Here is a 13,691-nt window from a genome sequence, read left to right as displayed (position 1 = left end):
GAAACACAGCGCAAGCGCTGTTTCACGTTGGTTTTCTGTGAGAACGTGGTATTTCTCCGGTCGAGCCGGCCCATTCGTGCCGAAGTATGGTTCTCCCACGTCTAAATTGCATTTTACGCATCCCCATGATATTTGGAGTAGACCGAAAGCGCGCTTAAGAGCAGGTTATTCCAAATTCACGTTTCTAGAATGAGTAATTTTTAAAGAAAGCGTCAATAAAAAAAAACTGAAAAATATATACATGTATAGATAGATACATCTTTTAACTAGTGACTTTTATGGTTAGAAACACAATACAGATAATTTTACTCGATAAAAAAAAATCCGAAACAACCTCGATTTTAAAAACATTTTGAGTTTTATAGGACTTACAGGGACTCAATCAAAAAATAATTCGGACAGTTCGATTACTATTAAAATTTTACAGGGAAATGTACGGATACATGTTTAGTTATACTATTTTTTATCTCAGTAAAAAGGTTTTTTCTCATATTTCGCCCTATCATGGACGCGGCGAGCGTCGTAACCGCCACTGTACAAGGCGCGCTGATATGAATGTTATTTTAATGTCCTTTACATCGATATTCGCACTGACAGACATCGACCTGCTAATTTAGGAATAACCTCCCCTTAAGTAATGCGCAAAATATGACAAAAAGAAAGACAAACATATTACAGACACATTTCGCTGTAAGCCGCACCCGACAAGTATGGCATTACGCTTTCGCCTACTTATTTTTTTTCGACTATCTGAAAATACAAGCATTTTTGTGGAAAAAATCGTTCGACACTCGTTATTTATCCGACACGTTCGATTAACGCCCACGCGTTTGGGCTGCCAGTGCGAGCGCTATGACCGTCATTTTCCTTTTTGTTGCCTTTACGTAATTATACCCCTGTAAAACCGCCATACTGGAACAAATGACCAAGAATTTTGTGTCAGTATCTCCAGGCCTAGTTTATAACATTCGTATTTTTGTTAGCGTCCTGCTTCTTACCTGCAAGAAAGGCTGATGATGATATTGCATAGAACTTTCGTGAGTTATGAGTTAGCGTGTGATTTGTGAAGTGGATTGCGATTTGCAGCACACATTGCGCAGTGCATTTTGACCTCTATGGTGTACGCCATAAGACACATTGCGTCACGCTTGCCTAATTTTGAAGGATGCAGTTGCGACAAGTACGGTTACCGTTTATGTGAAGTGAAGTAATGATAACTATCCAATGTTAAATACAAAGGTTAACGACCGCATTTGGAGACAAATGATTAGTTAACTTTAAAGAAGAGTTTGAAAGAGAATGTATGCAGTTTATGTCAAAATCGTCAATTAAAGTACTAAGTATACTTTAATAATAATCACGTACATTAAATATTAACGCAATTTCGTTCTTTGTTTTATAATTTTAAACCTGGACTAATGATGCACAAATAAGCAAATATCAGGAAAAAATCAGAACATTGAAAATGCAAGGTCATAATAATAATTAAATACGTGAAAAATGAAAATACATCGTAGGTAGTCTGTTAAAAATTGTTACTGTTGGTTTAATTTAAAAAATAAAACACCAGAATCCCAAAAAATATTTATTAAATTAAATGCTAAGAGCTCCTTAACACTTGCGACACGACATTACATCATCGAACTAGTCTTTGGAATACTCGGTCGGCATTGAAGTGGAAAAACTAAACTGGAGCGTTACCCAACAACAGTCCTTACACTGACATTGGGTAGTACTGTTAAGTAACAAAGGTTAACCTTCTAATTAATGTTTGTACAGAATTTCCTAGACAGTAGTTGACATTCTAGTAAAATTTTCTATAGGATTCTTGTGTATCTTTAAAGAAATATTTGAAAATGAAATACATTGCAGCTTTTTTAAGTATGTAATTTGTAGGAATTTTTATAGAAAAGCCTTTTAAAGGCTGTAGCTATTAATAATTTTCTTATACAACTATAGCACTAAGATTACCTTAAACCCCGTTACTGAAAATAAAATTTACAGAGCGGATTACGTATTTAAGGTTCTGTTCTTTTAATAAGTTGCAACTGACAAAAAAATAAAATTTATTTTTATTTTACTTAAAGTTATTCTTATTCACTATGTAAAGATTTTTAATAGTATTAGGGGGCATGATTTAAAACACTTCAACACACATATAAAACAATCACACATTAAACTTAAACCTAAACGCGTTTTCACATTACGCGACACCGATATCCGATAAAACTGCATACACACTTATAATTTCCTTAGGAAAATGTTCCAGAAAATTATCACAATATATTGGCTTTGCACCGATTGTCTTTGTCATGTTCATAATATTTTAAATATTTGTTTAGTTTTGTCCTATCTTATCTCTCTAATATCTACATAACTTACGGGTGATTGCAACGATAATTAAATTAAATGAGATGAAAATGATTTATTTCCAAAAAGGTAAGCTGTTAGCAACTAATTATTGATTAAAATGATGTCCTACTTGGTACCTACAGCCGGCTCGGGAACAAACCAACAGGCTCAGCATCGCCACAGTGCAAAAGAATAGAAACGCTGACAGTTTTTGCGGACAAACTGACTGATTTCCTTTATTAATCCATCACTTTGTCTACTTTACCGTTATAATAAACCTTTCTGTGGTGGCCATGCTAAGTAGCAGATGAAAAAAACCGGCGTCAGAAGCTCGCATTGACGATAAATATAGATATCGGATCGGATATCGTATCGTAATGTGAAAAACGCTCATCACTGCTATACCCTCTAGCTCTTCTCAAAGAACTCCTCAGTGAGGGGAACCTTGCTGAGCTGGTCATAGGTGTATGTGCTGAAGAAGCGCTGGGTGACGTTCATGGCGTAGTCGATGGCGTAGTCCAGGATCGGTTCACCGAACTCCTGCGCCACTAGTTGCGAGTTAGAGTTGAGAACGTCTAGGATGTTTGCACCTGGGAGAGAAATTGTTTTATAAGTTTTCATCGACTTAAAAATGATGTGTAATGGTAGGTTTATATACCTAGGTACTACCTACCATAACATAAACAGGTTGTAACAAAACCTAACAAAACCAAGTAATAATGGTAAAGTGTAAAGGGTGGTGTAGTCAAGGCATGATTTGTGATTGAATTTTGTGTAGGTGAAAGTTGAAAGCAGAAACTTTGCCTTAGGAACTTTGTTTGGACTAGTAAGGAGATTAACATAATAAAAGTCCTGACTCCTCCGAGGTGAGGACTTGAAGTCGCTGAGGGTTTACACATCATACGACACTTGACCGACAGCATCAAAGCAAACGATCCACTATTCCAACGCCCAGGGCCCGATCTAAGAGGGGAGGGGGGAGCCGGGCATATTATGCCTAGAGGACATAAATTACGTGTGGCAAAATTGACTTATTCCTATCTTCCGACATAGCTCACATAACCATTATATGGTCCGGGTTCCCTAGAACATTTTTTTTTTATAAATCAGCTGGTTAGGTTTCCGTCTTAGGGTTCTGTAAAACTTGGTTGACTACGTACGGAACCCTAACCAGCTGATTGTTTGTATATTGATAGGTTTATTTAAGAGTAACATAATATTGTCCTACAAAATATAGAACAACCTATATTTTAGGACCATCAAATCAAAGTTTTAAATCCTTTCTATCTCTGTTAACTACCACTTTCGAGATTTTTCGCAGATAAAATTGTTGTTCGTCTTATCAAAATGAAGCTACTCAGAAAAAATTAGCTTGATAGTTGATAGTAATAAAAAAAATTGTTCTAGGCAACCCGGACTATTAGCCATTCACCACCCAAGAGTAGAGAATTTTCACCTTCCAACCTACTTCAAGTTGGAAAGTGGTTCCTTATGTATTGGCATCTCAATAATTTTTTATTTACTTACTTGGAAATGGGTTGTATCAATTCTCGACTAAACAAATTCATTTTCCAATAAACTATTGATGACTTCTTACTGCAAATGCACATGCACCCGGGCACTTTTAGCGTTGCTGGCCCGGCTAAGACAAAACGGACCTCGCATAGTAAAAGGAGGGGAAGTAAGTTATCTTCATACAAAGGCACCGCGCGCGGCTTGTATGTGTGCGCCATAGTATCAATGCGTCGCCACGTACGGCACACAACAAATCTCGGCGGTACCAGCCTTATAAAACTGGCCGAGATTTTGTTGTGTGCCGTACGTGGCGACGCATTGATACTATGGCGCACACATACAAGCCGCGCGCGGTGCCTTTGTATGAAGATAACTTACTTCTCCTCCTTTTATTATGCTGTCATCCAACCATTAATATTATTATTCTACTCACTAATCTCCGGGCTGCCTCTGAAGAGGTTGGTCAGGTTGAGCTTCAAGTCGGTGCCGAAGTCCGCTTTGTACTTGTACGAGTTGATCTTGTAGTGACCCTCGCCCTTCTCATCAGTGACCACCTTCTCCAATACTTCCAGATGGATCTTTTGGTTCCCTAAAAAAAGAATTGCTAATTAGTACATACTTCCAGATGAATCTTTTGGTTCCCTAAAAAAGAATTGTTAGTAAGTACATGAGTGAACTTTTTGGAACTCCTTAAATCTTATGGTTCCACCGAATTTCACTATAAGGATCCTGGCGTTGTAGGGAAATCTGGGAGGCGTAAATTTTTCCGGGATAAAAACTATTTAATTTTCGGGACCTACATTTTTTATTTAACACTTTTTAGGGTTCCGTAGCCAAATGGCAAAAAACGGAACCCTTATAGATTCGTCATGTCTGTCTGTCTGTCTGTCCGTATGTCACAGCCACTTTTCTACGAAACTAAACTTGGTACTTACCAAGTTTCAATAGTATAACTCTTAGCTCTAGATGTAGGCTGTGAATCGCTTTAAGATTTTGATACAATAATGAAAAAATTATTAAAAATTTTAGGGGTCCCCATAGAAACAACTGAAACAAAAAATTTTTTTTTTCATCTAACCTATGCGTGTATCTATTCAAAAATCATATTGAGGTTTCTAATATAATTTTTTTCTAACCGACCAGTTTGCGAGAGACACTCTTCCAAAGTGGTAAAATGTGTCCATAGTAGTCCATGTCCTCCATACTCTATCTGTCATATTATACTCTATGTGTTTAGTGGTGGATAGCCTTTCCGGCACTTATCAGGAAGTGGTGAAACAGGCCCTAAATCTTTTAAAGACAAAATACAGTCTATGAATTTTTTATGTTTTGGTTTGCCCTTATGACATCAGATGAGGCAAAGGTTCATGTAGCCAGTTTCAAGGCTACGAAGCCTCGTGCCTTTAATTGCCATGATAGCATATTTTGATGACCTTAAACTCCAGGAAAACCATATTGCTATTGTGTGCTGACAATAAAAACGTAGAACTAAGGTAAGTACGTACTAACGATGTTTAAAGTCTAAGTAAAGCCAAAGTGCAAGACGCATTTTTTTTACAAAACGGTATAAATACGTTTTTTCTGCTGGAGCTACAAAGTATTTCTTATATGCTATAGCTACTATAGAGATAGGTACAATACTTATATTAGTAGTTTTTCCGAAATAACATTTTCCTTTCGATCGCGGAAAAACGAGACACAATAGCTTATCTATTGTTATCGCGGCTGAATGTGACCGCTTGGGGCTTCATGAATTAATCAAACAGTTGAAATCTAAAGAAATATTTATTGTAAGTTTATTTATAATAATTTTAACCGACATTAAAAGGGGCAAATTTCTCAATTCGATCGCATGCTTTTTAATATTTTTTGCAGATTTTATATAACTTTCACTTTTTCCGATTTCGATGATTATTTTTTTGTTGGAAAGAAGACATTTTAAAGGTGGCCTCGTGATGAGGAAATGCTGATGAAACTTTGCCGAAGTCGGCTTTTTTGTTAAAACTTAAAATTATAAACAGAGCCTGTGCTGTGCATTAGACGACTTGAACGTCAACATCAAATTATCGAACAATTATGTCAGTTCCATACATTTGATCGGCGATTTCATAAAGAGGCGATAAAGAAAAGGTCTGGGCTAAAAGGGCAGTACTTACAGATTTTGATCTTAGCATTCCCCTCGGTGTTGAGGTTGAAGAGGAGTATTCTGCCGACGATGCTGTAGTGGCCGCGGATGGTGAGGTTGCAGTGCATGTCGAACACGAATGTTCGCTTCTCTCTACGCGATCTACGAAAAAAATAATTTTAATCTACTTATCTACTTATCTTACTTACTTACTTAACAATACAAGGTGTAACGAAACTAAGATATAATACTTTATGGTATATTATGTCCCTATGTCCCTTATATAGGGTTCACTGTGAAAGTAGCAGAGCTGAGAGAGCAATTTTTTTTGTGATTCGTAAATTGTATGGCAAGCGACCCAGCGTTATGAATTTTTCCATACAAAAGTCTGAAAAACAGTTGCTCTTTCAGCGCTGCTACTTTCATAGTCAACTCTATTTAAAGGCCATAATATACAGACATCCATACATCCACACATCCATACATCCAAACAAACTTTCGCCTTTATAATATTAGTAGGAAGTAGGATATCGAATTATTAATGTACAAAATAATTATTAATTATAGTTTGCTTACAAACAGAGAGCGCAGAAATATATTTATCGCGTGAAACCGCATTTTTTCCTTTATATCTAAATCTTCTTCTTATCTTATATTATATGAAATTCTCGTGTGTCACAAATCACAATGTTAGGCCGCGTACTCCTCCGAAGCTTTACTGATTTTAACCAAATTTTATATGCATATTCAGTGGGTCTGAGAATCGGCTACTGGGTACTTTTTATATTGACAAGTGCATTTGTTGAATAAATAATAGTAAATTATTACAACTCGAATCTGACGGAGACAATTGTTTGTGCGACGGGATAGCGATGGACGTTGCCATGGTGACATACTCACTTCAATAAAATAATACGGGCGAAATACTTTATATGGCAAAGAAACGTTTGCCGGGACAGCTAGTAATATTAAAAACTATCATGCCCTTTCAAGTTTCAACGAACTTCTTCGCTGCTGCTCGCTACTGCCTTTATTTCTAAATCTAAATAATCTAAATAATATATTATATAACTCAAAGGTTGACTGACTGACATAGTGATCTATCAACGCACAGCCTAAACCACTGGACGGATCGGGCTGAAATTTGGCATGCAGGTAGATGTTATGACGTACAGGCATCCGCTAAGAAAGTTTTGATAAATTCCACCCCTAAGGCGAGAGAAGCCGCGGGCAAAAGCTAGTATGTGATAAAGGCTGTAAAAATTAACCTAATAAGTAATATTAGCATGCATGAACTTAAAAAAACACTACATAAATATAGGTAGAGTCTTGTAAATAACTTTAAACTTTTCCTAGTCACGATGACGACAATATTGTTCTTGGTAAAGAAAAATTATGGTATTGTCAACATCAGCTCAACAATTATTTACTTACTGGTATAATTATTGTGGATTAGAGGAAAACGAATATGCCCTTAGCGTGATAAGCCTTAAAAAATAAACAATGAATAATTATGATTTATATTAGCTATGTTTCGTTTCAGATAAACAGAATGTTACAAAACTAAGTAGTAAGTGTGTACGTGTTCCTTGTAGAGAGTTCACTGTGAAAATAAAAGTTATTCTTTCAACGCTGCTACTTTCACAATGAACTCTACAGGGTGTAACAAAAATAAGTGATAATAATCTAGGGGGCTTACGTGTTCCTTGTAGAGAGTCCACTGTGAAAGTAGCAGCTCTGAAAGACGATTTTTTTTTCACTTTTGTATGGGCAAGGGCCCGAGCGTCACGAGTTTCCCCATACGAAAGTGAAAAAAATTTAGGTCTTTCAGCGCTGCTACTTTCACAGTGAACAAGGAACACGTAAGCCCCCTAGATTATTATCACTTATTTTTGTTACACCCTGTAGAGTTCATTGTGAAAGTAGCAGCGTTGAAAGAATAACTTTTATTTTCACCTTTCTCTGGAAAAATTCATGACGCAGGGTCGCTTGCCCATACAAATAACAAAAAATGCTCTTTCAGAGCTACTACTTTCACAGTGAACTATATAAGGGACACATACACATCTTACAGTATTATTACAAATTACACCTTCTATACAGGGTGTACTGTGTAGCGAAAATTTGTGAAAATACGTACAGTACAGCGTAAAGAGGTTGTATATTATGAAAAAAATGCAGAGTTTACTGTTCAAATAAGAGAGAGAGCACATTAGAGACACGACCTCATCGGTATACCTACTGTCTGATCCGAGCGTTCTCTACCTGATGAATATACAATTGTATGCGTTGCGTCGTCGTAGACAAAACAGTTTCGTCTTGGTATGCGCCGCGTGGTAGACACAACTGTTTCACTTTAATCGTAAAGCTGACTCGTCTATGCGAAACAAGATTGTCTAAAAACTGTCACGTCTCAAATGTGCGGTGGCCCTAAGCTGCGCTAAAAGACTAAAGCATGGGCGTACCGAGGGGGGGGGGGGGGGGGGGGGGCAGGAGGGGGCAGCTGCCCCCCCCTGGATCATGTTGACGTCCCTACTAAGTATATTATCTAGTACTCTCATCTATAAAAATAACGTTTTTTTGCCATTTGTTTGCAATACAACTAAAAATTATAAATTTTTTATTCTTTATAAACACATAGCTTATAAAAAATCTGATTTGCCCCCCCCCCGGCCCAGAATCTGCGTAATTTGCCCCCCCCCCCTGGCCCCGAACCTGGGTAATTTGCCACCCCTGGCCCAGAATCTGGGTACGCCCATGGACTAAAGAGTGACTTTTTTTAATTTTACGGACATTTTTTGGGGTATTTCACAAAGAAATTATGTTCCTTCTTGTGCTTATAAGTACCGTAAAACGCAAGTCTCCTAAACGGCCTGTTTTATCACTTCCTTATAAGTGTCGGATAGGCTATCTACAAGTTACAACTCAACTTGACAGATAGAGTTATGGAGCAAATAAATTGTGGATAGCCTATCCGGAACCTCATCAGGAAGTGGTGAAACAGGCCCTTTATATAACATTTTAAGAGCCAGATACTTACTTACGCTACTTTAATGATTACTCAAATGATTACTTAACTTGAATTTGGTACTACGAGGGCTGCTTTTTATGTATCCGGAACTGGCCACTTACAAGAACAATATTTAAAAAGTAATTACAACATTTGAAAATAGAACTCTTTGGTTGAAGAATACATTTTGTTTCATGTGACTGTCAATTATTTTTCCACTGTGGCGTCATTTTGAAAATTGCGTGTCTTCGTTTGCCATGGATTTAACGCGTGAACATTTTCGTGCAATGATTTACTACGATTTTCGGCGTGGGCTAAATCAACAACAGTGCTTTATTCAACTCACCGCAACTTTTGGAGATGAAGCACCATCAAAAACCACTGTTTATCACTGGTACAGTGAGTTTAATCTTGGGCGGTCTATGCTCACGGATGAAAATAAAGAAGGTCGCCCAAAAACAGCTGTTGTCCCACAAAATATAGATGCTGTGCGGGAACTAATAATGCGTGATCGTCATGTTACATATCGCGAAATAGAGGCGTCCTTAGGCATAAGTATGACGAGCATACATAAGATATTACACGAACATTTGGCTGTAAAAAAAATATGTTCGCGTTGGATTCCGCACAACTTGACACTCGATCAAAAACGGGCTCGTGTCGATTGGTGCAAAAAAATGATAAAAAAATACAACCGTGGTACGTCAAAAGCCGTTTATAATATCTACACAGGTGATGAATCTTGGATCTATGCATATGACCTCGAAACTAAACAACAGTCAACGGTGTGGGTGTTCCAAGATGAGCCGAAACCAACAAAAGTTACTCGTGCAAAAAGTACTTTGAAGCAAATGGTCGCCTGTTTTTTTGGAATTAATGGGCATGTGGCTACAGTGCCATTAGAGAATCGTAAAACGGTTAATTCTGAATGGTATACGACCATTTGTTTACCAGAAGTGTTTGAAGAAATAAGAAAGGACAACCGACAACGCAGAATCATATTACATCACGACAATGCTAGCTGTCACACCTCAGCTGAAACAACTCAGTTTTTGGAGGGTCAAAAGATCGAATTGACTGGTCATCCGCCGTACAGCCCTGATTTGGCACCTAACGATTTCTTTTTATTTCCATACGCGAAGAACAAATTACGTGGTCAACGTTTTTCGAGCCGCGAAGAGGCTGTTGATGCGTTCAAAATGCACGTTTTGGAGATACCTCAATCAGAATGGAAAAAGTGCTATGAAAATTGGTTCCAGCGTATGCAAAAGTGTGTCGATCATCGCGGCGAATATTTTGAAAAGCAATAAAACCATATTAAATGATATATGTTTGTTTCTTTTTTTAATTCCGGATACATAAATAGCAGCCCTCGTAGTAATATATATTCTGTGCTTGAATTTAATGAAGATTTTTACATCAAGTGTCACCGATACTGCCAAAGTCTTCCAGTGAATTCGTTTGGAATTGTTAATTGTACTTATATTTGTTACAAATTATTATTAAAAAGCGACTAAACTTTTCTCTTAAGTACTAGCCAAAATTTGCTGACAAACTCTAGTCTCCAGAGATTAGCCCACTCGGTGATATTTATATGCCAGCTCAGGGCTTCACGAGATCACTTGACCCAGCCCGCTATCTCTAAAGAAATTATGCGCTTAACATCAAGTGCCCTTACTGAATCTCAATTTCGGACTGAAACTGTTTTTTTAAATAATCTTTTGTTTTGTCTATCTAAACCCGAATTCTGCGGCAATTTTATATAAGACTAACTCAATAGTTAATAATAATGTAAATAATTATTCATTATATACATTAATTATTATTAATTAGTTAAGTAAGTATTTTACATTTTGACGAGATATGTCTTGATTCTTGCTTAAAAAAGCCATAACTAATATCAGACGGACTTTTGGGGTCAAAAATAATTTAATCCTCAAAGATACTGTGACCTTGTAAAGAACATTCAAATTACTTAAAAAATAACTAACTGTGAGGTCTAAACTACTACGGAATACGGATTTTATAGATTTCTTCTTATAATTACGGTATTGTTTATGGTTTACTTATAAGGAGTGAGCACACTGAGACGGGCCGTGCCGGGGCTCAGCGTGCCGGGGCTCATCGCAAAAATCCGCCTCCATACAATTTGGGTGGAAGCGGATGCGCGTATCGCACACTGTGTCGGGGCGCAGCGGATTTCCGCTTCCACGCAAATGGTATGGAGACGGATTTTTGCGATGAGCCCCGGCACGGCTCGTCTCAGTGTGCTCACTCCTTTAAAATACTAGCAACCAGCCCTGGCGTCGCACGGGTATAAAATATATAGCCACTAAAAAAAAAATATTAAAATCGATAGCTTATGATCCTCTACATAGTCTACTTCTTATCTGTGCCAAATAACTTAAAAATCGCTCCAGTAGTTCGCGAGATAAGCCCTTTCAAATAATTTCCCCCGTTTTTTCCACATTCTCCTATTAGTCTTAGTGTGATAAAATATAGCCTATAGCCTTTCTCAATAAATGGGCTAGCTAACACTGAAAGAATTTTTCAAATCGGAACAGTATTTCCTGAGATAAGCGCGTTCAAGTTAGCCCTTTCAAATAATTTTCCTCGTTTTTTCCACATTTTCCTCCATTTCTTCGCTCCTATTAGTCTTAGCGTAATAAAATATAGCCTATAGCTTTCTTCGATAAATGGGCTATCTAACACTGTAAGAATCATCAAAATCCGTTGCGTGGTTTTAAAGATTAAAGGGAACAAAAGGACATGAGGGAAAAAAAGCGACTTTATTTATAGATAGAAGATCTAGACAACTCCGACACGGATTTTATAGAAAAAAAGTCACTTACGAAACCTTATCCGGCACGCAGCCGCCCAGGCCCGAGAGTTTGCCATTGTGGAAGGTAAGCTTCACATTCCCTGGCAGGTCGATGGTGATGTTCTTCTCCAGGTATAACGGGTCTAGGGTGGGGATACCGGCTTCGGGGATACCTTTGACGACGCCAGGGAGAGCATCCACCGTCGCCTTGGTGAAGCACTCGTCGGTTAACTCCGCGCACGGATGGATGAAGTCAGCTGAAAAAAAGTTTTTTTTTAATTTTGAATCCACTGAAAAAGACCTTTAAATGTTTTTTTTGTAAGGTCCGCTCGGCTGCAAAAGTTATAATTGTTTTTTTAATTTTCCATATTTTTAGATGAATGGCCTCGCACAACGCACTACATTTTTACACCGGATCTTTTCCTGGACTTAAAGAAGTCTCTAGAGTCTAGAGTTGGAGCTAGAGTTGTTGTATGTTAAAAAGTGTAACTATAAATTCTACAATTCCAATTTTGAATGGAATAAATAAAGTTTGAGTTTAGAAATAAGAGAGAAAACTCGATAAAAATAAACAATTTTATTATACTTACTGTAAACAGTAAGTATATAATTGTATATTTTTATCGAGTCAAAAAACGTGGCAAAAAATTGGGGCCTCTATATTGTTTGGGGCCATTTACACATTGACATTAATCACATAATTTTGTGATTTTTTCTATCAAATATACTTACACAGAATTTATCTATGAAATATTTGCTTACATTGAATAGATAGAGTATGCAATAGTATTACATAAACGTTTGCCCATAGCTGTGCCCTAATCCGTACAAATCTAACCTAAATCGTTGGCCCTTACGAAACTAATATTCACTTGTAACGTAACAACTAGTAGTAATTCAGTGCTTATAAAATAAAAATAAAAGGTTTTTGAGATAGGCATTAGGCACCTACCCCAAACAACTCTATGTACTTTTTTAAATTGTAAAATATTTATTTATATTAGTAGTTGAGTGACCTGTGATCACTGATCAAGTACTTACTACAACCGTAGTGAAGTAAGGAAAGGTAGAAAAGTAATAAAAATACCTTTTAGTAAAATAATGACCAACTAAGAAAAATGTATTGAGCTTAAAACTAATAAGTAAGTACATCTTTTGGACCAAAAGAATAATTACAAAAAATATAATTCAGAAAAAAGCCGGTGCATACTACAAAAGGTAGAAACACAGAAATATAAAATAACTAAATTGGTATGAAGAAAATTACTGTTATTATTTATACCGGCTACCCTTCACACAATTTTCTTTGGACATATCTGTCAGCAATCAAACAAAAGTAGGACATGCTGCGAAAAGCCGGCATAACAATATTCATAAATATTAATAGAATACCATTATTAATATAAATTTCACAACGGTATTTTAATTAGCCGATTTGAAAATTTATAAAAAAATGTAAATAAATTCGAAATTTTAAATTTAGAACGCTCTATTTTTTATAGCAAAAACACTTACGCAAAGGTATCAACTGCAGTGTGCCGTGAAAGTTGACACAGATGGAAAATATAAACAATTTGTAAATCATCTTCGATTTGTGAATATTAAATTATCAAATATAACACAGTAGCGCCACTGAGCGCGTGAAGTCCACGAATGTTATTTCCTTTCCTTCGACGTGCGGTTACTTAATTTGAAGTTGTAATTAACCAGCACTTCAAGGATTTACTGATCGGTACCATTAGTCTACTAAATCTTGTTCTTTGAATGTTTATGTGTTGCATTTCCACTAGTCTAGTAAACACTGTTTACTATTAAATGTATTTTTAACGATTTATTATTGCAAAATAAAAAGAATGCAAAGTAAAATT

At 36.7% G+C, this 13,691-nt stretch overlaps 1 protein-coding gene across 1 annotated transcript; it reads right to left on the bottom strand.

The window, feature by feature from the left end:
• Nucleotides 1-1,572: 1,572 nt before the first annotated feature.
• LOC121735795 lies at nt 1,573-13,478 on the bottom strand. The gene is made up of 5 exons (XM_042126753.1): nt 13,339-13,478; nt 11,855-12,080; nt 6,024-6,154; nt 4,301-4,456; nt 1,573-2,942 (listed from the first exon to the last, which is right to left on the bottom strand). Exons 1-5 carry the CDS (start codon nt 13,406-13,408, stop codon nt 2,761-2,763), a joined length of 765 nt encoding a protein of 254 aa, XP_041982687.1. The 5' UTR covers nt 13,409-13,478; the 3' UTR covers nt 1,573-2,760.
• Nucleotides 13,479-13,691: the final 213 nt, after the last annotated feature.

Source organism: Aricia agestis, chromosome 18 (assembly GCF_905147365.1).
Source record: "Aricia agestis chromosome 18, ilAriAges1.1, whole genome shotgun sequence".
Classification (NCBI taxonomy): domain Eukaryota; kingdom Metazoa; phylum Arthropoda; class Insecta; order Lepidoptera; family Lycaenidae; genus Aricia; species Aricia agestis.
Note: the sequence above shows the minus strand (reverse complement) of the source record. Positions and strands in the feature narration are given on the sequence as shown.

Excerpts from the sequence above, each read along its gene's own strand:
- LOC121735795 (XM_042126753.1), bottom strand. The coding sequence starts at position 13,408 with ATGATTTACAAATTGTTTATATTTTCCATCTGTGTCAACTTTCACGGC. Across the intron at positions 12,081-13,338 it reads ACTGCAGTTGATACCTTTGC|CTGACTTCATCCATCCGTGC; the intron begins GTAAGTGTTTTT and ends ACTTTTTTTCAG. Across the intron at positions 2,943-4,300 it reads CAGAGGCAGCCCGGAGATTA|GTGCAAACATCCTAGACGTT; the intron begins GTGAGTAGAATA and ends TTTCTCTCCCAG.